Below are 26,030 nucleotides of genomic sequence, written 5' to 3'. Positions count from 1 at the left end.
CATGGTGCTATATTTCAAGTATATCTCAATAAAGCTTGAAAAAACAAAAATAAACAACAAATAAAAAAAGAAAACACTAGTACCTGAACTTTTACATCTTTTTGGGTGCCTTTCTATTTTTAAGCTCACTTTTGTTAATTAAGTCTTGTATGCTATAAATTCAGTTAGGTATCCTCTATGTCAATACTAAGAGTATATATATATATTTTTTTAATATATTTTATTGATTTTTTACAGAGAGGAAGGGAGAGGGATAGAGAGTTAGAAACATCAATGAGAGAGAAACATCGATCAGCTGCCTCCTGCACATCTCCTACTGGGGATGTGCCTTTACATCTTTTTGGGTGCCTTTCTATTTTTAAGCTTACTTTTGTTAATTAAGTCGTGTATGCTATAAATTCAGTTAGCAAACCGGTTTCGGCAACTAAGAGTATATTTTAAAAGACTGTAAGAATATTCAAGCTCCTATTATCCCATCATGCACATAAACTAAAAGGAATTGACAATAACAAGTATGCAATTTAGCACCAACATAAAAAGCAACATAATTTTTGCAACAGGCATTTCCCTATAGCTGTCTTTTCCACAAACACAATTCTAAGCAAAAATATGGTAGAAAGAGCCCTGAGCAAGATAGAATGTTATACAAAGAGGCTCCCATCAGCTTTGATTTGCTGATATGATCTTCTAAAACAATATTTGAATACATTTAGGCAGAGCATACACATTGTTGCTCCCACGGCTCCTTACTCAAACTGTTTCCCTGGGCCCTGAAGACATTCAAACTTGAAAGCTGTGTCCTAGTCACATCTTTAACTACAGTGGGGCCTTGACTTACGAGTTTAATTCGTTCCGAGACCAAGCTCGTTAAGGAGCTCGTTAACTCAAATTACTCTATCGACTCAATGCAAAAAATCAGCCGAGAAACAGCTGGTATCTCAAAAAACTCGTTAGTTAGGACACTCTTAAGTCAAGGCCCCACTGTATCTTGGTTGTCCTGAGTTCTTGTAAACGGACAATGAATGGGTTCGTGCTGCCTGTCACTACTTGAGCCAATTAAGCAGAGGCAGGGTTGAATCATATATGAGCGGTTATTCCAATACTGAGGGCAATATGGGTGAGCAGCAGGGTAACAACAAAAATCTGCTTTGCCCTCCACCACAAGCCAGCTGCTTGTATGGGTAGAAGGAAAAGATTACATGGGGAAACAGACAAAAAGGGTATGCCAAAAGGCCAGTTTACAGGTAATGAGGCTGGAGATTTGTAATGGCCTGCGGGTATGCAAAGGCTGGGGGTCTTCAAAGGGCCAGCTATGGTTTCTGGCTATGATTTCTGCAACAAGGTTGTTAATCTTTCCATGATAATAGACAGCTCCCTGTTGGGGAGGATGGGCTTCGTTTCCAGATGAGCTCCCAGCCAGGTTAGAATGTGCCTTCTTTAATCAGAATAAAACAATCACGGTTAACAGAGCATGATTAATATCTCTAACAATTCTAGCTGGTTCCCAATAAGTGGGATCTCCTTCTGTTGCACCTGTTGCACAGTGATATTAGGAAGTAAAATGATCTATATATGAACCAATAAAAACTTTTGGTGAGAAGATAGTATTAAAAAAAGTTAAGGAAAGAAATTGCCTAAATTGATCATAAATCAATATCCTTAAATTATCGACAATAAAGAATAAAATGGTTAGAGCACAGGTGATTAAAAATATAATTTTAAGAATTAAATTTCCTTTTTTTTTTACTCTAAAATTTTCATCAGATTCAATAGCTAAAAGGACCCAACACTTGTCCTCTCTCTGCCTTTTGTCCCTTTGGTAGTTTTGAGGAATAAAATAGCCAAAGGGAAAATGTGGGAGTAAAGAGAAAGATTACATGAATAATCTTTCAGGCTCTGAAATAATCTAAAGAGAAATAATCTAAAGAAGAGATGAAAAGAAGTATGTAACTACAGGAAAAAGAAAATTTGGAATCTTTGACTCGGAGCAGGCCAAAAATTTCGGTATTTTTGTCACTACAAATGGGCACTAAAAATATAATCTTTTGTTTTATCTTCTCTACACTACACTACATTACTAGATGGGTAGTAAAAAGTTTGGTAAAGGGAAAAATATTTTAGTTTTTAAGATTTTAAAAATTCAAGCCACCAATTACTTACTGAATATCTACTCTGAGTCTAATATGTTAAGGATTAACAGTAGATTGTAGCATTGCTCCTGCCTTCAGGAAGCTTATTATCCTTAAAGACACAAGAAATCATTAGATAGTGGAAAAAGTCTTGAGCAGAACAAGAATATGACCTACTATTACAATTAACCATGGAGTTCAGGAACTACAAGACCCACATACTTGCAATGTGTAGTTCATTAAATTCAATTGCTCTAAGAATTCAAACATTCCTTTTAAACACAGTGAAAGTTTAGAGTCTGTGAACCTCAAATATTTCCTTCAATTCTCCACTTCCAGGAAAATCTGATAAAAGCATTGCTTGCTATGCTAAACAATTAAGGATGAACCTGAACCTCTGGCAATTGTTTTCTCTGTGACCTTATTGTAACATTTCCTATTGCATGTCTAACATCCAAAAGGTATTATCTCTTCTTTACACCATGACTGTGGATATTTAGAAGAATGAAGCCCAGTTCCTACCTTAAGGGAGTTTACCTGAATAAAAAAAGATGCATGCAGTTTTAATACAATGCAGCTAAGTATAACAGGCATGTACAAGGTACCCCTGGGATATAAGAAGGGCACACACACACCAGGAAAGGGCAAGGTTTCTCTGATATAGAGGAAGGGCACATATCAGTTTGCTCCATTGTTAGTGATGCTAAATTTGACCACATGAGTAAGGTGACAGCCACTTGAGTTCTCACTGTAAAGGTACCTTTGTCTCTCTGTAAGCCTGTTGGGGAACAAGATGGGTAGGAAGGTGTAAAATTCCTGGAGAAAGTGGGATCCAGCTAAAGCAGAGAGGAAGAGTTAAGAATATCCAGGCAGAAGGGATATAGCAAAGCATCAAGCTGACAAAAACTAGAGCATGCCCTGGAGTGACAAGCAAAATGTGCCAATAAGTCTAAGAGGTGGGCCATTAATAGATTATGCAGGGCCTTGAAAGCCAGTGTTGAGACTGGTTTATCTTCTAGTCTAGTAGTCTTCAAAATGTGGTGTGCCCGGGGATGGGGGATAATGTTTAATTGCCTTTTAAAATGTCTATACTTGTGTGTACATTTCATAGTGGACAATATTGTATGTATATGACCATTAGCTGAAATCAGGACCATGAGAGGACGGAAGGTGCAGAGAGAATGAAAGCTGTTACACTTACTAAGTACTTAAAAACATCCAGGATGAGCTGTTTAGCAGGCAGCTGTATATAAACTGGAGATTTTGCCCTGGCCAGTGTTTCCCAGTGGTTAGAGACTGCACACCAAAGGATCACGGGTTTGATTCCCAAAGGCATGTACTTGGGTTGCAGGTTCACTCCCCAACCTGGCTGGGACACATGCAGGAGGCAACCAGTCAATGTTTCTTTCATATCAATGTTTCCCTCTCTCTCTCCCTCCCTCCCTTCCTTTCATGCTCTCTGAGAAGCAATGGAAAAAATATCTTCAGGTGAGGATTAACAAACAAACAAAAAAGATTAAAAAAATTAAAACTGAAGATCTGGGGAAAGGCCTTTGCCTGGACGTATAGATTTGGGACATCCATTGAATCCATGAGAGAAAAGAGAAGTGGACCAATGGTAGAACTCTGGGAAACACTAACATTTACAATAACACAATTACTTTTTTTCAAAAGTAAAATTAGAACACAAGGAGCAGAGTGTCCCTTTTTTTTTTCTTTTAAATATGTTTTTATTGATTTGAGAGACAGAGAAAAAACATGTGAGAAACATCGACCTGCTGCCTCCTACATGACCCTTACTGGGGATTGAGCCCAAAACCCGGCACATGCCCTGACCAGAATGCAACAGGCAACCTTTCAGTGCACAGGACGACGCTGAACCAACTGAGCCACACTGGCCAGCACAGTGTTTGCCCTTTTTAAAATTTAAAGAAGTTCCCAAAGATTAATACAAAGTTACTGTTGATCTTCACTATTTCCATTAGTGTATGAAAGTGAGGCTCAGTGCACCATGAAGAAACATTTCAGCAGCAATCCAGGATGATAATTTTTCTTGCTGTTTTGGGGGGCAGTCAATAAAAGTTCACCATGAAACTTGGGCCTTTTGAAGAAATGGCTTGATTACAGGGCTGGGCTAGGGAAATTGCAAAATGAGCCAGAAAACACCTTGTATCAAAAAGCAAGGAAATGCCAATAGGATATAAGAGTTGGCTTAGAAGGACTCTCACCAAATTTGGGATGAATTGAGCATCAACAAGAATAACGAATTTTGACACATTGAATATAAAAAGAATCTGTGAGTCCACAGTAACATTCAAATGTGAAAGAAAAGTGGAAAATGGAAACTCTTCTTCACACACACAAAAATGCCAGCTAAATGTAGAAGGATGAAATGAGAAAAGCCTCAAGTTACAACTCCTGTTTAATAACTGATCCAGGTTAATAATCATCAGTAGATATTAAAACAGTGGATTAAAGGTTATTTTTTATATATGTTTTTATTGATTTTAGAGAGGAAGGGAGGGAGGTAGAAACATCAATGATGAGAGAGAATCATTGATTAGGCTGCCTCCTGCATTCCCCTACTAGGGATCAAGCCTGCAACCTGGCCATGTGCCCCCGACCGGAACCAAACCTGGGACCCTCCAGTCCATAGGCCGATGCTCTATCCACTGAGCCAAACTGGCTAAAGGTTATTGGCAGCCGATGCTCTATCCACTGAGCCAAACCGGCTAGCTAAAGGTTATTGACAAAGAAGATATTCACATCGCCTCACAGGTTCTTAAGATAAAGTGAGACAAACTGACATCATGTGCCTCCTGATGTCAAGCAAATGGGAAGTACATTTAATCTAGGCAAAATCTTTAATTTACATCTAATCATGAAGAAACACTAAAACAAATCCAGAATGCAGAACATTCTATTAGCCAACTAGTCTGTACTCTTAAAAAATGTATTAGTTAAGACATAGAAAAAATTAAAAACAACTTTTAAAAGAGGAAGAGGAACTGCTCTGGAGGAAAAAATGAAATGGAAGGATACTAAACTCAATGCATAAACCTTGCCCAGTTCACAACAAAACAAGAACACAAAGATATAAAAAATATTTTGGGAGCAATTGGGTAATATAGATTATGTATTAGATATTAGATGTTAAATTCATTAGGTATGATAATGGTATGCTGGTTATGTTAAAAAAAGATGCCTTTGCTCTTGGGAGATAGGTAATGATATATTTAGCTATAAAGCACCATGAAGACTGAAGTTTATTTTCAAAGGGATCAGGAAAAAGAAAACCAACCAAAGAAAGAAAAAAGATAAATATATACAGAGCGGACAGAAAGCAAATGTAATAGAATGTAAATGCTTGGTGAATTAGAGAAATGAATGTTCATTTTACTGTGTTTCCCAATGTCTCTGTAGTTTTGAAATATTTCAAAATAAAAGCAGGAAAAAGATATAAAGTAATCTATGTAAGGCTAATTACTATAGTTGATTTTATTTAGATATGGTAAATACTAATAAATGATTTAAAACTTATAAAAAAAGCTCATCATAAAATTCCTTCCCATTAAAGCTAATGAACCTATAAGATTGACTAACATCACCTCTGGCCAGTGTTAGCACATAATTTCTGCCTTTATTTCCCCCACGAGTCAAGAATCATATTTGCTTTATCTGTAAAACTAACAAATCAATAAAATGCTATAAAATTCAGACACCTTATAAAAAACAATTTAACATTGGAAAAGCTATAATCTTTTGGTTTTAAAATAATTTATTTCATAGTCTGTTTTAATTTCATGTCTCAGAGCATACATTATTTAACCAAGAGATGCTGGACAGAGATTGTAAAAAGGAAGGAAACATTTAGGATAAGAAACTGCCTCAATTTCATTAGAATTTGATCCTACTTTATAAAGTCTTGCTAGGATAAATTTCTATCATACTTCTTTTGTGCTTACAAAAAACATTAACTTCTCAATTGCCAATGTTGTAAATAAAAATCTTTACAATTAAGTATGCATTCAATTGACACACAGGCAACCAAATAATTGTCATCAACATTAGTATAATGTGTATTTCCTGTCACTGCACTAACATTAAACTAAACTTCAAACCACAAAAACATTGTGACTAACATTAAAAAGGCAAGCTGAAGATACTCAAAGCTTATAAAGGACAAATTGCACATGGTTAAGATGGGACATCATTTGACAGGGGCTGATGTTGTGCATATGGCTGCTTTTTTTTATAAGAAGGCCACCGGCAAACAGGGCAACAGTGTCGGCCCCCAGCCAACCACATCGCAATGCAATTCTGATGGAATACATGACCACAAGGCAACCCCATTAGCAAACATCCATTTTCAAAATTCTCTAGACAAACAACACATTCAGTACAGTGCAGCATATCAGCAGGCCAAGTTAACCAATCAGGTTCCATATCTTCATTAGTGTTATATGATCCATATGACCTCCCTTTCCTTTCATGTAGGCTGGTCTGACAATAATTATTGGCACATGAACAAGCCTCAGCACCACAGTGACTTACTCTTCCTACAGAATTGTGAACTATGCTTTGTTTATCTTCAAATACTTCCTTCTCACTACTAAAAGTGTCTGTGCTCTCGACATCCGAGTCATTTTCAATATCGTGAGAACTCGCCGACATTTCCTCTTCAGACAGGATTCCCAGACACTTAAATTGCCACATTGGCAAGTTTTTTATATAATCAGTTGGTATCAAGGGGTGAAGCCAAAGGTCAGGGAAAGCTAATCGCTCCAAGTATAAGTCGGGGTCTTCATCCCAGTCAGATTCCACAGGGAAGTTCTGAAAAGAAGCAATTGGGTGGAAGAGGTAGCTGGTGTACCAGTCCCATAGACTTGATAACCACTCTAAGTTATTGGCATTGATGTCATCATTGTTGCGTCGTCTCTTCTTCTCAAAGTAATCAATTAGTAAACCATGTCCAAGGTATGTACTGAGAAACAGGGCTGGGTGTGAAGAATAAAACATCCAGTCCGCTCTTACCCATGAAGCCAGTGTGGTTGTATTAGAATATCTCAACAATTTTAAGCTATATTCATAAAAGCTATCTAAGTAAGGGAGCTGCAAAAAGCCCAACACTGGTAGCCAGGAAATAATTAATAGAGAATTATATGTTCCTAAAGTGCTTATGAGAACCACAAATCTCTTTATGGTAGCTCCTTGTGTGATAAATAAGTCCATCCAAGCCATAAGGTTAACTAGAACCAAGCTCAAAACAAACAAATCGTTTACTTCAGGTTGTAATGAGCGCAAAAATGAATCCATGGCCTGAAGGGATATAAATTCACCTGTGTGATTTCCATATCTGTAAATTCCTTCAGGAGTTCTAAGTATGTATGATGGCATGTTATATACACCAATATCTGTCATATAACTCCTGTTGTCCCAATTTTCCACATTAACAAAAATAAACTCAACTCTTCCAGTAAACTTTATACTTAGTGCAGAGAAGAAAGCTGGGGGTTGGTCAAGGTTTGCAAACAGGTATATTTTTACCCAATATTGATCACTTTTATTCCATTCTTCTTTTAGATGTTCAGCATTATAAATTGTTTTGATCCGAGAAGCTGCATGAGTAGTTATCCACTTAAAAATGTGTTCTACTTCAATCTTGCGTCCACTGTATTCTTTAAGCATGACTTTCCCTTTAGAAGTACTTGTTTGTGGAACAGACATAATGAGTGTGGATCGTACCCAGCCTCTTCTCTTGCAGTATCTATAAGAGAGGAAACTGTAAGTAAACAGCTGGGCTGCTAGATAAGCTTCCTCAGTATTGTGCAAACAATCTGTCTTCTCCTGACAAATTTCTTTAGCACTTGAAAGATACCCTCTCCCCCAAACCGAATAACCTCTACAAAATCAATAGTAATATCAATATCTCACAGTTTGTACAAGAGTTTGAAAAGTAAGCTCTCTTTTTGTAGTTTTTTTGTTTTATCTCTCTTTTTAAGAAAGTGTAGGTTGAAAAGTCAAGGAATCAGCAAATACTTCAGCATCTATTATGAACCTACTAAATGCATTAGTGTCAATAAGATCCAAAAGATAATAGAAAAATAATTCCTGCTCACCAGGAATTTAAAATCATATTAAGGAAACAAAACAAGGATAAAACTGTATATATTCCATTACTAAATAATGTTAAGAAAAAGTTCAGAAAAAGGAATATCATTGGAAGTTTGAACTGGTGAAGATTTTGTGAAAGGTTTGGGAACTAAAGTAGGTCTTGAAGATTCAGATGAGCAAAGACGAGAGAAGAAAATCGATTATCCTACAGCACGAGTCCTTGACTTGAATGCAAGCTCTCTGAGAATAGGAGCCATGCTGTACCCATTTATTAACCAAACACCCACCATAATGCCTGATGCACACAGGCAGTTAAAAGTAACGTGCACAAAAGCTCATCTAGAAAAGAGCAAGTCCCATATTGTTTTGTAGTCTCTCATCTCTTTAAAGAAGACCATGAAGAGGAGTGTTTAACAAAGAGGAAACAAAGACAGTAAGTTTTCAGTTTAAGAAGAGATTCAGTCTAACTATGACCCCATTTTATAACAGTATAAGTACAAAAAAATTACCTAAAATTAAATTGTCATGACTCCAATCCCTTTGAAAATGGACTGATTCTTGCTATAATAATTGTGACATCCTTCTCCTCTAAAAAAACCAGATTACAAATGAAAGGGAATACTAAAAAATAAAAATGGCTGTTGTATTACAGTGGTGAGATAATAAATAAAAGTTTTCTTTTAAAAAAAAAGGTTTTTGTTTTTTTTTTTCAAAAACCTACCCTGTGGAATTTTAAATTATATAAATGTACTTTAATGAAGTTGGGGGAGGCAGGGGATTACCATGTGGATACATTTTTTTTTTTTAGTACAAACATCTGTCTGTTGATACATTTTGTTTGTTACAGATTTGTAAATGGATGGTAATAAAGTAAAGACAGCATGTTCTGTCATAAAGACAAGGTTAGTGATGACTTTGGGAAATGATCTGGGTGACTCAGAATCATAGACCATAACTCAGCTTCTTGTTGAGTTGATTCACTTCCTTAACAAGATCAGATTCCATTAAAATCAATATTGCTTTAACTGAAATGGTTTTAGAATTATATATCCTAAAAAATAAAATATGTTCTATCCCTTAAAAAGGTATTTTTCTAATGCAAAATAATAATTCATTGATATTAATTATATTTTTACCCCTCAAATCAGCAAGTTAAATACATATATAGATAACTGCCTTATTTAATCTTAAATATCTTTAAATAGCTTTATTTTTTTAATCGCATATGGTAGTTATGATGACACATTTCTTCTCTTGGTCATTCTTTTTATCTTTGAAACCACTTCAGAGAATATTTGGCTTCTGATTTGTGTTATAAATGGAACAACAGCCTTTCTAATAGAAAACCTTAGTCCGTAAAACAGGCAGTTTTAGTGTATATTATTTTTTTCATACAAGAAAACAAATGTACTATGTGCTTTCTTTTCAGTTCAGAGCTAAATGATAGTTTTAAGGTTCATCATTACAGATGGAATTTAAGAGTACCCAGGAAAAAATAATTCTGCATGTTATCATGACCTTTCAAATTAAATGTTTCCAGACTTGAAAAAAACTCTAATACTTATTTATCTAAGCACAGTTCTAAAGAAATAAAATACACAAATCAAGTATATCATTAATTTAAAATATACTGCTAAAGAGAAGTAAAGCCTAATGTACATATTATTTTTAAAGAATGTTATATACTTATAAAACAGCAGGCTACTAATATATATATATATCTAAACACCATTCTAAAAAAAATCTAATACACAAAGTATATCATATTAATTTAAACTTTACTGCTAGAGATAAAGGCAAATGTAAATATTATTTTTCAAGAATGTTATTTTTTATCTGTATAAAAATGTTTACTGCCAATTAAAAAAAAAAAGCTTTTTAAAGGTCTGAATAAATTCAGTAACACCACCATGAAAATATCCTCTAGTTTTTAAAGTAAAATTTTTGAGATCTCTTAGAGAATTTGAAGACTAAAAATGATAGAAAACATGGCTTATGAGTTTTGGTACTTGAGTTTCTGGCGTGGCATTGGTATTCTGTTTATATAATGCCGTTTCTTCAGATGAAGTCATTGGTCATCTTGGCCTTCCTCCAATCTTTCCTTCACTGCTTACTCCATGGTCCTCCATCCCTGATAATCTCACTATACACCGCCCTGTTTACCACTTAGCTTCCTGCAATTCCAATGTCCTCCCATTTGTTCTTCAATACCCCTAATCTCTCTAACCCTACCCTCATCCCCTACAAGATATATACTCATTTCATTTTCTACTTTCTCAAAAAAAAGAAAAAAAAAGAGAGTATAGACCTGAAAGGTACAGCTATCTGAGCTAGATCCCTTGTTGGGGGAATGAAGGGAACTATGGCCAGGCAAGCTGGATACTCAAGTACAAAAATTAAAACTTCTGCTATGGAAGGAGTCAGACACTGCCCAGAAGTGGTGGTCCTGAACAGTCTCATGGGGCGAAAAAGGTCAAGAAAGTACTGGCAGTTATTTACTTTCTCTCTTTTGCTTCTTTTGTGTTCTTCCTAGTGAGGGACACTCTTACTTGTATGTCTTCAGTCCTTTTTGTTTCACTTTTCTTTCCCAGAGAGATTTCACATTTATGGCTTTTGGTGACATCTTTGTACTTACCTAATCTTCTTCCATAATTCTGATCTCTGGTTTGCATTTTGACATTCATTTTCATGTGCTCTACCATTATCCCTAATACATTGTGTTCCCTCAACCTAGTATCCAAATTCAGATTCATCCTCTTTTTCTTTAATAAACCATGTGCCCTTTCTACCTTTCCTTTTCTATCTTTTATTGTTTGTTTTTTCCATTTTCTCAGACAAGAATCCTTACAGGCATTTTTGTTTTTCTCTTTGTCATCATCTCCAGTATTTAGTCTGTCAAATTGATTTGTTTTATTTTTTCCATTTGTTCTTTATATTGAATTTTATTTTCATTTCTAGTGCCATCAAGTTATAACTTAAATTCATCTAAATTCATCTATTCATTTAATTATCTATTGAATAAATTTTTGTTTTAAAAAAAAATTTTTTATTTGAGAGAGAGAAAGAAAGAAAGAAACATCGATAGGTTACTTCCAGTACATGCCTTGACCGGGAATCGAACCGGCAACCTTTCAGTGCACAGGTTGACGCCCATCCAACTGAGGCACACCAGCCAGGGCACAAAGATGAAGATTTTGATGCACAGCTACTTGTATCAGTTTCAATAATGTCATGTTCACGTTTCCTTTTCTTTGGAAAGGCTTTCACTTAGAGCCGTGGTCGGCAAACTGCAGCTTGCGAGCCACATGCAGCTCTTTGGCCCCTTCAGTGTGGCTCTTCCTAAGCCTTAGGAGTACCCTAATTAATAACAATGTACCTACCTATATAGTTTAAGTTTAAGAAATTTGGCTCTCAAAAGAAATTTCAATCGTTGTACTGTTGATATTTGGCTCTGTTGACTAATGAGTTTGCCGACCACTGACCTAGAGTAAGAACTGTTCTTGTTATAGAAGCTGTGCTTAGTCAGGGTTAGTTGTTTCTTCTTTTGAGGATTATGGAGATACAGAAGAACTGGCCAGGGAATAGAGTTATTCAGCAAGTGTTTTAATCATATTTTGAATAATTTAGTCATCATTTTGATCTCGGATTTTTAAAACACCAAAACTCTCTACTCCACTGTCTGTGTTCTTTTTTTCTTTTTCTTTTTTTTTTTTTTAATCTTCACTCACGGATATTTTTCCATTGATTTTTAGAGAGAGTGGAAGACAGAGGGAAAGACAAAGAAATATTGATGTGAGAGAAACTCATTGGTTGGTTGCCTAATCAACTTACCTGGGGTCACTAGAACAGTTGAAAGTGCCTGTCCGTATTCCAAATCTTGACACCTTTTTCACCATTTTCTCCCAATGGATTTTACCCACTAAGGGACTTCTGTCGTTTGCTATGACCTATTTCCCCCCAAAGAAAAACAGAAACGTTAATAACTTAAGATAGAGTCAAACCAACCATTTTTAATATAACTTCACTTAAAAAAAAATTCTGTTCACAGTTCTTCTTTGCTGTACCATCATATCACAACTGCAATTCTTATGAAAGGAGCCACTGTCCAACTGGACAAGACTTAAAATACTGAATACAGTACATTCCACTCCCACATTCTGTGCTAGTTACACAGAAGGGGAGTCAAAGCCATATTAAAAAGCTAGCCACATCCCTTTCTCTACCATGTGGCCTGTTCTCTAGAATTAAGTTTCATAGGTTTAAGAAAATGGCCCTTGGAGTCATTTCTCTGCTCTGAAAATTTTAAACAATAATACAAATAAAGCTTACTTCAAAATGATCACCTGTGGGTTCAATGAGTTCAAATTTTACTTTTTTAAAAGTATAATTATGGAGCCAAGAGTCAAACACATGTTTTATATTAAATTATGCTTTGACTAAAATCAATACTACTACTTTCATGTCCTTTCATAAAAATTACGAAAGGTTCTAACATATAAAAAGAATTACCATAATGAATTCTACATTTTTGAACTACTTCAAATATGCAAGTTGCTTTCAAACACAATTAGCATTGAGAGCAGAAAATATTTTTTTAAGAGAAAAACAAAAAAACTAAATTAACCTAAGTAAATGAACTTTCAAATTATGTAATGACTTCTCGGTCTTTCTAATAGTTAACACCAGTAAAAAACAAAACTTAAAAAAAAAATATATATATATATATATATATATACATACACACACACACACACACACACACACACACACCCCACAGCCCTGGGCAGGATGGTTTAGTTGGTTGGAGCATTATCCTGTACACCAAAAAAAAAAAAAAAAGTTATGGGTTTGATTCCTAATCAGGGCTCATATCTAGATTGTGGGTTTGATCCCTAGTTGGAGAGCATAGAGGAGGCAACTAATCAATGTTTCTCTCTAAAAATTAATAAAAACATATCCTCAGGTGAGGATTAAAAAAACAACAAGAAACACAAACACAAACACAAATAACTAAATAGGAACTAAAGGAAAGCCAAAAATATTTGTTTGATTTAAGCCCAGGGTGTATATATCCCAAGTGTTATTGTTTTTTCATGAATGCTGTATTACTAGAACTATTTAATTCAAAATTACAACACAATACTCGGAGGGCCTCTAATCTTTCTGGAAGGAAGGGCTATTTTCATGTTCACAAAGTCTCCAGGAAGTGAAATCCCAGGGGAGTGTGTGAAAAGAGTGCCAATAGTCAAATCCCAGGAAGAGGCGGGAGACAGCACAGCTACCTCATCTGTGGAAGTCTAACAAATTTCAAGGAGAGAGAGCACATGGTAGTGACAAATGACACTGTAAGTGCCAACAGTCCAATAAACCCTGCCATATACCATTGGTGATATCATCCTTATGCCTACAGAGACATACATACATATGTAACATTTTGTAACAATTTTGAAGCTTAATAAGTACACATACATAGTACTTTTTAGTGACAATAAATGGTCTTATTTAGGAAGGCATAAGTTATTATTCAAATGCTGAGATGGTTGAGGTAACCAGAAAAAGGGCAATTTGAAGACATGATCTTAGTAGATTAGATGAAGGCTCTTTCTGAGGAGGTTCACATCAGTTACAAGTCAGTCCCTAGCTTTCAAATTTTTCCACAGTCCAAAGGTGCTGTATAAATTTTACTTGAAGAATAAGGGAGATCAAGCAAGACAAGCATTTCTTTTCTTTTTTTCCCTACCACTCAAGAGTCAATGTAGTAGTTCTTTTTCCTGCCAAGTAATCAAAGAAATCATAAACTTATTTTTCAGATTACTCAGCGTTAAGAGATCACCATACTCCCCGTTCTACCTTCTTTTTAAAAGAACTACCTTTCACTCCCATTTTCTAATCAACCTTGCAAATAAACATTTTCAGGTCTGTCTTTAAAATGACATTGCATTAAGGGATTAATCAAGAGGTTGCTTGAATCAATATAAGGTTTGGCCCTAAGTCTAGGGGCATCTTCCAGTGAAGATCCTGATCACTGCACAGGTATCTTTCAGACTTAGAGTTCCAGGACTAGGAAAGGAAGTAGGAATGACAGGGGATTGTTCCCAGGCACTCAGGTTACAGTACAGACAGAAGTGTGTGAAGAGAGGTGGGAACACTCTTGTGGCAAGTACATGACAATGTTCAACCCCAGGGCCTTATTTATTCAGCAAGCTGTTCCAACACATGCTTTTGGAGTTTAATGATGCCTGACTGAGAGAGCCACACAAAAATGAAAAATCCCCTGGGCATTGCATGAAAGCATTTTATTTGACTCTGTAGTTGTTTATGCAATTAGAAATTATTTTGTCCAATGTCCTAAACAGTTACATTATTCAATTAGAGACTTAGCATAAATGAAATTTGGTGGAGGCTGAATTAAACAACCACTAAAATTTTTTTTTAAAAAATATATATTTTATTGATTTTTTACAGAGAGGAAGGGAGAGAGATAAAGAGTTAGAAACACCGATGAGAGAGAAACATCGATTAGCTGCCTCCTGCACACCTCCTACTGAGGATGTGGCCGCCACTAAGGTACATGCCCTTGACTGGAATTGAACCTGGGACCTTTCAGTCCACAGGCCGACGCTCTATCCACTGAGCCAAAACCGGTTAGGGCTAGAAATCTTAATATTTTCACAAAATAACTGATCTGGCTGAGTCACATGGCACAACAAAACACTGTAAGCCTATTACTTTTGTGTCACACCAGTAAGAGTTCCCAACTATTGCTTATAACAAAAAGTATGCGCAATAATTCTGAAAGGCACTCACACTGCTGGTCTTATTAAGAGGGGATCATATTTCTTGGCAGTTCAGAAAGGATGTTGCAGTCTCTGTTAAGGAATATTTTCAGAGACCAGAAAAAACTAGGTAAAAGTACAGTTCTAAGTCTGCGACAGACTTGCCAACAGGCTAGAAGTGAAGCTATCTTTTCACCCCCTTCCCAAGTCTCTCTAATTGGCATCCCAACACTTCCTCACCATTGTATTTCCTGAAGCTAGTCTAGTGCAGCTAGCCTAACTCACTCGGTATTGATTAAATATTTATGTTGAACCCAACAATTTCAGCTTTTAATGTTTTAGTAACTCATTCTCTTTCTCTGATTATACAGGTTCTCTGAAGTTTCCAAGTTTTTTATTACTGTTATAACGAAAGTGCCTTCCCCAACAACTTGTCATCTGGAATGTTTTCTGGACAAACACTAGCATAAATAGTTCCTTGCTATGTAATTGAGCATCAATGTCTTTAACCCTCGTCTGGCATAAAGACTTCCAATCCAGTATATTTAAAAATACACTTTTCCCAGAAAAAGACTACTGCAATTTTCCTAGGTTCCTTCATTGTGTAATAGACTTCTTTAGGATCCTTTAAGATGCTAGCACCACAATGGACCATCTAACTCAGCTGGGAAAGATAATCAATTATATACTAAGATTTTTACTGCCCCACATATTTTAGTAAACCAAACTGTAAGCTGTTTTATGGCATAGACTATATGTTATTCACATTTGTGTCTTCAGTGCTTATCACAAGGTTTATATATTTGTTAGATGGTTGGACGAATGGATGAAACCAGTAGTTTGCTGGTAAATGTTTAATAACCAGTTCTTCAGAAGAAAAAGGAAGCTCTGATTTGCTGATTTCCTTAGTATAAATACTCCCAGATGGCCGACTTCAAGTTAGCAACATGACATCTCTACATATGGAGTTGGGAAGAGATGTTAACAATCGCCCTTCATGACACAGCATGAGTTGGCTGCAGCCCATATCACTGGATGGAACTGGGTTGGACAGTATGTGATGCCAAGTGCCCATATTTTCTGATGTCAACCTTATGTATCCAGTTAAACTTACAAGGAAAAACTGGGCTTCAGGTTATTGCCTATTCTCTTCCACATGTACTATAGGTGCTACACTGATATAAGAAAAAGCCACAGACTTTTGCCTACACATGTATTTTAGAGGTGGGCTTTATTACTAATCAGAACATTTGACATATGCCTTTTAATATTGTTAATCCCCATATGACAACATCTAGGCTAAATTAAATAACAACTGCACAGAACACGAGTGTTGTGCTATGATATTTTCTGCATCTCTCAGTAATTCATTTTAACAGAGATTCCACTTTCAAAATTATAGACCAACCTAAACATTTATACACAAATTGCATAAAGTCATTAAAAATGAGTATGAGTGATTGACAAAAACAAAACTCAGTGGCATTTAATTATTATTTTTTGTATTCTCACAAGCTTTCTCTATGAGAAAACATAAAAGTTTTTGACCAATACAAAATAAAGAATAAAGTGGCTGGCTATATATTTCACCTTTGGAATAATGTCAAGAAAGGAATAAATAGGTTAGAATCTTCCTGGACAAAACTATTGTCTAGGAGCAAAGGTGAACAACTTTTAAAACAGCTATTAACTCTTTTCAGCCAAGCAGGAAATACACTAGCATAATACTTCAGTAAATATTGACCTAAAGCTTTATTTCAAATAATATGTTGCTTTTCACTGCTATATCAAGTCTAGTGATGTTAAATTTCCTTATGATGTGACAAAGCCAGTAGAGAACAAATATCACAGTCCTTCTTCGAACAAAAGTCAAAACAGAGAAACAGAAATCTTAAGATAAGGCTAAATCCATAAAACCCATCAAGTATGCAAAGTTTTCCATTTCAGAAGCCTATCCACTATTCTATCTGCCTAAGAGTCTCCTGAAAGAAAGTAATTGTCTTCTGTTTCGTGATACTAAGACTATTGGGTGGCGGCAGAATCAAGGAATCTACAAAACTGAAAAATAGCTAATGAAGGATATAAGCTTAGGTTAGAAACAAAGTAGGAAATAACAGAATGTTAAAAAGAGCTGTTAGGAAAAAGAGCTGTTCTTTCCACTTCATATTATACAGAATGTAAGATAGACATAAAAAGTTTGACATGAAAAGGAGTATCCTAATACTCTATTTTAACATAAGGATAATTCATGAGCATGAATACATCTTCAATTAAGGAGAAATATATATTGCCGAAACCAGTTTGGCTCAGTGGATAGAGCGTTGGCCTGCGGACTGAAAGGTCCCAGGTTCGATTCTGGTCAAGGGCATGTACCTGGGTTGCACGCACATCCCCAGTAGGAGATGTGCAGGAGGCAGCTGATCGATGTTTCTCTCTCATCGATGTTTCTAACTCTCTATCTCTCTCCCTTCCTCTCTGTAAAAAATCAATAAAATATATTTTTTAAAAAAGGAGAAATATATAAAGATCATTAACATATATTATTCAGAAAATAAACTCATGAATTATAGAGAAGATAGAAATCATCTATATATGTATAAAAGCGTAATATGCAAATTGACTGGATAGCGGAACGACCAGTTGCTATGATGCGCACTGACCACCAGGGGCAGGCGCTCAATGCAGGAGCTGCCCCCAGCCCGCAGGCCCCAATTGCCCTATGGGGAACAGGGAACCAGGGGTAGGTAGCAGCGAATGTGGGTGGCACCAGGCCAAGGCGGGTGCTAGGGAGCAGGGCCCCGATCACCCCACCAGTCACCACACACACAGAGGGCGACCGGCAGTGGGGTCAGTGAGCAGGCGGAACGATCAACAGGCTGGCAGGCTCCAATTGCCCGATGGGGAACAGGGGACTGTGGGTGGGTGGTGGCGGACAACGACGGTGGGGGACGGAGCCGGCTGATGGCCCTAATCCCTGATCGCAGGCCAGGCCTAGGGATCCTACCTGTGCATGAATTTCATGCGCCAGGCCTCTAGTAAGGAATATAAGGTGAATTAAATATATTATAGAAAGTCCTTTTCCTTTTGTAGTGTCATTCCACATGGAGTGTTACCAAAAAAGATAATCAATCTAGATTGCCAATCAATCCATTTCAGAAAAATAATGAAATGACCAAGTGATGGAACAGCTAACTCATATACCCATTTATTAAAGTCACATTTTCCCTAAATAAGTAAATGCAGACATCCTTTCAGTAAAATAGTATATAAAGTTTAAAGTGCTAATTATCAGTTATATGCCACCTAACTACATTTTTCCTCAATAAATACAAAAGGAAACTATAATTCATCTGTGTGAGGAAATGATATTAGAAAACTGAGAGTTAAAAAAGAGACAACTGGGATGTGTTTAACTATTTTTTACACAGGATACCTAAAATAAAGGCAATTTGAAGAGGATTGAATTGGCCGAGATTTATGCATCCTCACGGACTTAAAAACAAAACAAAACAACAGAACAAACTGAAGTTAAGTCAGCTTCTTCTAAAATACCGAAAATTTGCCTGGCTGGCATGGCTCAGTGGTTGAGCTTCAACCTATGAAGCAGATCACAATTTGATTCCTGTCAGGGCAAATGCCTGGGATGTGGCTTGATCCCCAGTGGGGGTATGCAGGAGGCAGCTGATCAATAATTCTCTCTCATCATTGATGTTTCCTATCTCTCGCTCCCTCTCTCATCCTCTCTCAAATCAATAAAAATATATTTTAAAAATAAAAAACAAAATACCAATAATTAGAAAAGAAAGCTAATTCAATTTGTTAAAAACTAATTCTTGAAAGTTATCTTTTACAAGAGATTAGATAAATATGATTTAAGCTGAAAGAATGACAAGTAACCGAGAGAATATTTCTCTTCTGTTTCTAGGAGATATTTTAAATTTTTAATTAATTAATTAATTAATTTTTAAAATCCTCACCTGAGGAGTAAGGATATTTTTCCATTCATTTTTAGAGAGTGGAAAGGAGGGAGGAGGGGGCAGACACCGAGAGAGAGAGAGAGAGAGAGAGAGAGAGAGAGAGAGAGAGAAACATGTGAGAGAGACACATGGATTGGTTGCCTCCCAAACATGCCCCAGGACTGGGATTGAACTTGCAACCCAGGTATGTGCCCTTGACTAGGAATCTAACCTCTGACCCTCTGATGCACAGGCAGATGCTCTAACTACTTAGCCATGCTGGCCAGGGCTATTTTTAACTATCTACCTACCTACCTACCTACCCATCCATCCATCTATTTTTTAAAAAAGGTTTCTTTTAAGAGCTCACACCAAAGTTTCTGTGCTGATTAGGTTAGCTAGTAAGTTCAGAGTGCCGAGGACAGGGTTTTAATCTCAGTCTTCTCAGTTGTACTGCCAGAGACTGTTCTTTCAACGCAAGCCAGCCATTTGACAGATGTAAGCCACTAATCCCAAGGAATACAAACCAGACATTGCAAACCTTGAAGGTCACTGGAAAAATTAAGTGTGTGTGCCCTACTGCATCGTTAACACACAGAAAACCATATAAATACATGCCAAACCGGTTTCGGCGTATTTCTCAACTATTAATACCTATGAGGTTTAAAAACTATTTTCAGACAAAAATAATTTAGTGATTAGAATTTATAATGCTAACATTCACTATCATTATTTGGTCTTTACTTCATTCAAGTGTCACCTTATCAGAGAATTCCTTGCCACTCTCTGTCTCCTAATTTACCTAGCTTATTTCTCTTCTTAGCACTTTCCACTACCTGATGTTATAGTAAGTATTTGCTTATTTAGTGCCTACCTCTCCCAAGTGGAATTTGAGCTGCCTGAAACTAGACCACTTTCTTATACCATATACAACAATAAACTCAAAATGGATTAGAGAGTTAAATGTAAGATCTGAAACTATAAAACTCCAAGAAAAAAACTTAAGCAGTAAACTTTTTGACATCACTCTTAGTAATATCTTTTTGGATATATCTCCTCAAGCAAGAAAAAGAAAAAAATAAACAAATGGGGCTATATCAAACTAAAATTTTTTTGCCAGTGAAGAAAACCATCAACAAAATGAAAAGGCAAAAGACAACCTACTGAATGGGAGAAGATATTCACCAATGATACATCTGATAAAGGGTTAATATCCAAAATATATGAAGAACTCATACAACTTAACATCAAAAAAACAAACAATCCATTTAAAAAATAGGCAGACGACCTGACTAGACATTCTTCAAAAAGACATACAGGTGGCCCACAGACATATGAAAAAAATGCTCGATGTCACTAATTATCAGGGAAATGCAAATCAAAAACCGCAATAAGATCTCACCTCACACCTGTCAGAATGGCTGCCTTCAATAAATCAACGAACAAGAAGTGTTGTCTAGAACGTAGAGAAAAGGGAACCCGTTTGCACTCTTGGTGGAACTGCAAATTGGTGCAGCCACTATGAAAAAGTGTATAGCGGTTCCTCAAGAAATTAAATATAGAACTACCATATGACCCAGGAATTTCATTTCTGGGTATTTATCCAAAGAAATCCAAAACCGTAAATGGAAAAGATATAAGCATCCCTATGTTCACGCATTATTTACAATAGCCAAGACGGAAGCAATCTAAGTGCCCACTGTAGATGACTGGATAAAGATGTGGAACATATATACAATGGAATATTACTTAGCCATAAAAAAGGATGAAAAATTACCATTTGCAACAACATGGATGGACCTGGAGGGTATTATGCTAAGTGAAATAACTCAGACAGAGAAAGACAAATACCATGTGATTTTGCTTATATGTGGAATCTAAAAAACGCAATAAACAAAATGGAAAAAACTCATAGATACTGATGGTCCCCAGATGGTATGGGGGGAAAGATGAAAAGCATTAAGATGTACAAATTGCCAGTTATAAAAACAGTTATAGAAATGTAAAGTACAGCATAAGGAATATAGCCAATAATATTGTAATAACCATGTATGGTGTCAGATGGGTAGCAGACTTATCAACGTGATCAGTTTGTAAAGTATATAAATGTCTAATCACTATGTTGTACACCTGAAACTTATACTGTATGTATGTCAACTGAATTGGAAAATAATTTTGTTAATATTCACCTGAGGATATTTTTTCTATTGATTTTTTTTAGAGAGAGTAGAAGAGAGAGGGAAAGACAGAGAAATAATGATGTGAGAGAAACACATTGGAGGGAGAGAGGAGAGAGGAGAGGGGAGAGGGGAGAGGGGGAGGGAGAAACATCAATGTGAGAGAGACACTTTGGTTTCCTCCCTCACGCACCCCGACCAGGGATCAAACCTGCAACCCAGGTATGTGCCCTTAATTGGGAATCAAACCAGAGACCTGTAGGTAAATGGCTGACACTCTAACCACTGAGAAACACTGGCCAGGGCAAGAAACTCATTTTTTAAAATTATTGAATTAAATTATCTGGAGGGTAATAGGTCAAACACAATAGAAAGATTGGAAGTAAAGGAAAGGTCAAGAATATCCAATGTAATTACCCGAAGAGTTCCCAAACCTTAACCCTTTAGCCCATTGAACTACAGTATTATCGCATCCTCTTTAGATATATATGTATTTATTTGAGACCATGTGCAAAAGAAGTCTACCTATCCACAATCATAATGTAAATCAGTGACAGAATCAGCTCTGCAACTAAGGTCTCTGAATTCAGCTTTTTCTACCACATTTTGTAGTAATGTTCCCATATTGAAAGAAAGTCATATTGGAGATATATAAAGCAATGGCTATTTTAATTTTTATACCCTGAATCAAACTTTGCCAATCCCAGTGTGAAACGACAAGAGCACTAGATAAGAAATTAGGGGCCTTGGAATTTAATCCTGGTTCAATAAGCATAATTTTATCTGCACTCATGATGGTAATTTACTTAATATGATACTTTAAAGAACTTACATTTTTAGTAATTTAAATAATCTTAGCCTTGCCCTAATGATATTTATGAAATTATGTGTTCGATACATTGATTTTCCTAACTTACATTAAAATACATAAATGATAATGTGTGCTCACTCTTTACCATGAGTGGTATATAAACTATACTTTGGGAAGCATAAAAGATATTTTTAAATCCTTCACAGCTCTAAAATTCCAATATGCTAATTAAATCTCACAGTTTGCATAAGAGGTAGGGTTCATTTGGGTTATTTAATTAAAAACTGGAGTTCACAAAAATTAAGAGATATGGTACAAACCACTAAATAAAAGGAATATATTTATGAAGATCCAACAACTAAAATGGATTTGCTTCTGCTGTTTCTAAACAAAGCGGTCAACTCTCTTTCCCTAACATTTTAAGAGGACACTGGAGCCTCCCTATGAGAACTGAGTTATGTCTAAGAAACCTGACATAAGTACACAGAAGTGTTACTATTTTGGTAAGAATAAATTCACTTCTATCGCTGTTTCTGGTACCTGAACCAGCCAGATGCCATCTTTTGTGTCTTCTACAAGCTCATAGAAGTGCATTTCACCACTGAAATTGGTACTGGAAACAGATTCAGATGCTTCTTCTTCCTTGAGTGCAGAATAGAGCTCACCTTCCATCAAGTCACCTGAAGACAGAAAAAATAACACTAATAAGATTTCAAAAATCCCTCGTTCTCATCTTCAATGATCAATTCCATTTTACAATGTTAAAAATCATGTTATTATACTTTCATTTCACTCTGCTCAGAACCTGAATACACCCATTTAAAATCCACACATTCAATAAATATGTAATAAGAACCTACTATGTATTAGGCAAATATGAACAAAACAGACAAAAATCCATCTTCTTGTGGGGCTTATATTCTAGGGGTCATCAGATAATTTATTGAATGTATACCAGCCTAAAAGCCACCACAGTATTATTTAGTTTTGTGTATAACATCCAGGCTTCAAATAATTATTTATAAAATATGTTTTTAATGATGTTAGAGAGAGAGGAAGGGAGAGGGAGAGAGAAGGAAACACTGATTCGAGTAAGAAACATCGTCTGGTTGCCTCCCGTATGCACTCAGACTGGGGATCAAACCCACAACCTGGGTATTGAACTGGGAATCAAACCCACCACCTTTTGGTGCATGGAACGACGTGGCCAAACAATTGAGCCACAGCAGCCAGGGCCAAACAATTTTTTTTTGTTAATCCTAACCCAAGGATATGTTTACCATTGATTTTCTTGAGAGAGAGGAAGGGAGAAAGAGAGGGAGGGAGAGAGAGAAACATCCATGTGGGAGAGACACATCAATTGGTTGCCTCCCGTACCAGCTCTGATAGGGCTGGGTATGGAACCTACAACCCAGGTACTGCCCTTGACCAGGAGTCAAACCCTTGACCTTTGGTGCTCTGGCTGGTGCTCTAACCACTGAGTAATGGCCAGGGCCAAACAATTTCTGAACAGTATGTTTTATATGCTTCTGACTTACAAGATTTAGAAATGAGTTACAGAATTTGCCACTAATGCATGCTTAAAATAGCAACAGATCTTATATGACTTGGAAGTTAGATACAAAAGATTACCTATAAGAACAAACTCCATATTCAAACACAAATTAACAGTATAAATTTAGAGCTTACATCATCAAATATAAAGTAAAGGGAAACACTAATGTCAAATCATGTTAACTTTTGCCTTAAATTTTAAACCTGAGAAAACAAGCACTTTATCATGATAGCAACAAAACCACTCACAACGAATAAAGTTAAACTGCAATCCCAAGACTTCTCTGCTATAAAATGTGTGATCTGTGTATTTGTGGGCCGTGTGTATTCTTCAAGTGATATATACACTCCTGTATACTCAAAGTGACAAATATTTTTAGGCCCAAGAAAGGCAACACTAAATAAAAATCAAAAGGAAAAAAAATGTGTTATTAAACTATTTTACCGTGAAAAAGGATTTGGCTTTGGCAATTAAGATACTGCTCATTTCTAAACCTAAAGTGTTTACTTATTAGAAATCTTCTACTTTACTCCATTCACCCCACCCAGAAATAAAAGTCACCATAAACCAGTTAGTAAACAAGAGGCAAGAATAATACACATAATTTTGTTTCTTCTGAAGAAAAATGTACCACTTTTACAGAGAGGGTTCCCTCCTCTGCACAATAGTAATGAGTTTGAGAACCCTTAACTTGCAAATACGTGAGTGCTAAACCTCTGGAATTAATATTCTCGCCTATCATAATGTATGGCTACAGGGTACTAAATAAAGAAAACATTTTTCTTGTAAAGGACACAGCTGACAGCTATACTTGAAACAACAACAACAAAAGGTAACTATCAGTTTCAACTGCTATCTACAACAACCCAGAATGCCTTTCCCAAATAATAGCACATCCCCCATTTCAGGAAGAATATATCTAAACAAGGATATACTTTGTCCAGGGGTGGAGAAAAAAAATTAACCATATTTCTCACCAAATCCTACCCCAAAACTAACAGTTACTGAAAATGCATTTTTAAGATGCTATGCTTTTAGCACTATTTCCATTCTGTTTATCAGCCCATTTAGGCTGATGCAGCAGTGCCTGTGACACAGAAGGGAAAAAGTTCACATCCAAAATACAAGGATTTTTAAAAAGCCCTGACAGAAATATAAAACTAGGTAGGTATTCACAAAAAAACATTCATTTTCACCACACTTAAAAGTATGAAAAGCTAATACTGCACAGTGTACGCTTTCTCTATGTTTAAACCCATTTCACATTTAAACCTCAGGCCTACATGCATCTCTGATATTAAGTATTCCAGTGGTGTTTTCCCCCCTCGGCAACTGGCTATTGTTATCCTGACAAATATCGCTGCGCACAGGCAGCGTCTGGTGGTGTTTCTCACAGCCTCGTGAATTTCAACTGGCAACTAATAATGCTTCCAGTTCGTAACACTCCCCAAGTCTGAGAAAAAAAAAATCACGGAATTTGGTAAACAACACTAACAAGCTGCACTTTAAACTGTTATTTTAAAACAACCTTTACAAGATCCACCTATCCCCTATAAATAATCATCCCAGGCCCCTTCTCAATATGGGATTCACATCTTTTTTTTTGTAGAAAACCTGGACAAAGAAAGACTGGGCAGCTCCCGGAGGAGTCGGGTTCACTCTTCCAGGTAAGGCCTCACTCTGGGGGACCACCAGGGGCGAGGAAGTACAGGTCGCCCCGCAACCCCACCCCCGACCCCTCACCCCCGGGCCCTGGCGGAGGCGACCGCGGGGGAGAGCCCGACACTTGCCTGACTTCTCCACCAGCTCCCGGCACATCCTTTCTTCTCGGGGAGCCCCGAGTAGCCCAGGCCCCGGCACTCCAGGATGGTCTTCAGCTTCTTGAAGCTCAGAGCCACCGGGTCCACCAGCTGGGTGGCCAAGATGCCGGTTTCGTACCACACAATGGCCTCGAAAAACCTGGCCAGGACGAACAGGACCAGGAAATAGAGCAGCAAGAAGAACAGCTTCAGCCACATCTTCCCCGGCGGCGTTCGTCCGCTCCGGCTTCCGAGCTCCGAGTGCGAGGAAGAGGGCGGGGAAGGGCGTGCGCTCGCCCGCTGGGCCGGGGCCCTCTCGGCGCGCGGGTCCGGCTCGCCGCCGTCACTGTCGGGACATCCCCGGCCCCGAGGCAGGTGGATCGGGGTGTCTGCAGGGCGAGGGCCAGACGAGGAGGGGCCTTCCAGTCAAGAGGCGAGAAAAATGAAAGGAAAGAACTTTAAATGCCCCGTCCATGAAACACCGAAAGGAGAGAAGCGCGGGCCGGCCTTCCCGCCCCGCAGCCTCCAGGGGAAGGGGGAAGCCAAAAAAAAAAATAATAATAATAATAATAATTCCGACCCACAAAGGAAGCCGGGTGCAAGCTGCAGGCGGGGCCGGGGGGGGCCGGTCGGGATCCCGCGGCGGGTCAGGAGGACGCGGCCCTCGGTCCGGCCAGGCCCGGGGCCCAGCGCCCAGCGCGAGGAGGAGCGGC

The 26,030-nt window shown here is 37.2% G+C and overlaps 1 protein-coding gene across 1 annotated transcript; it reads right to left on the bottom strand.

Annotated features, from left to right (window-relative positions):
* Positions 1 to 5,608: 5,608 nt before the first annotated feature.
* RNF103 (ring finger protein 103) lies at positions 5,609 to 26,024 on the bottom strand. Its single transcript, XM_014448327.2, is given in 6 exon segments — positions 5,609 to 7,896; positions 12,075 to 12,190; positions 22,504 to 22,643; positions 25,309 to 25,333; positions 25,336 to 25,736; positions 25,902 to 26,024. Coding segments are annotated over 5 exon segments (2,052 nt in total). The 5' UTR covers positions 25,537 to 25,736; positions 25,902 to 26,024; the 3' UTR covers positions 5,609 to 6,326.
* Between the last annotated feature and the right edge of the window lie 6 nt (positions 26,025 to 26,030).

This window comes from Myotis lucifugus, unplaced genomic scaffold, assembly GCF_000147115.1.
Source record: "Myotis lucifugus unplaced genomic scaffold, Myoluc2.0 scaffold_805, whole genome shotgun sequence".
Lineage (NCBI taxonomy): Eukaryota > Metazoa > Chordata > Mammalia > Chiroptera > Vespertilionidae > Myotis > Myotis lucifugus.
This window is presented reverse-complemented; position numbering and strand designations above follow the sequence as displayed.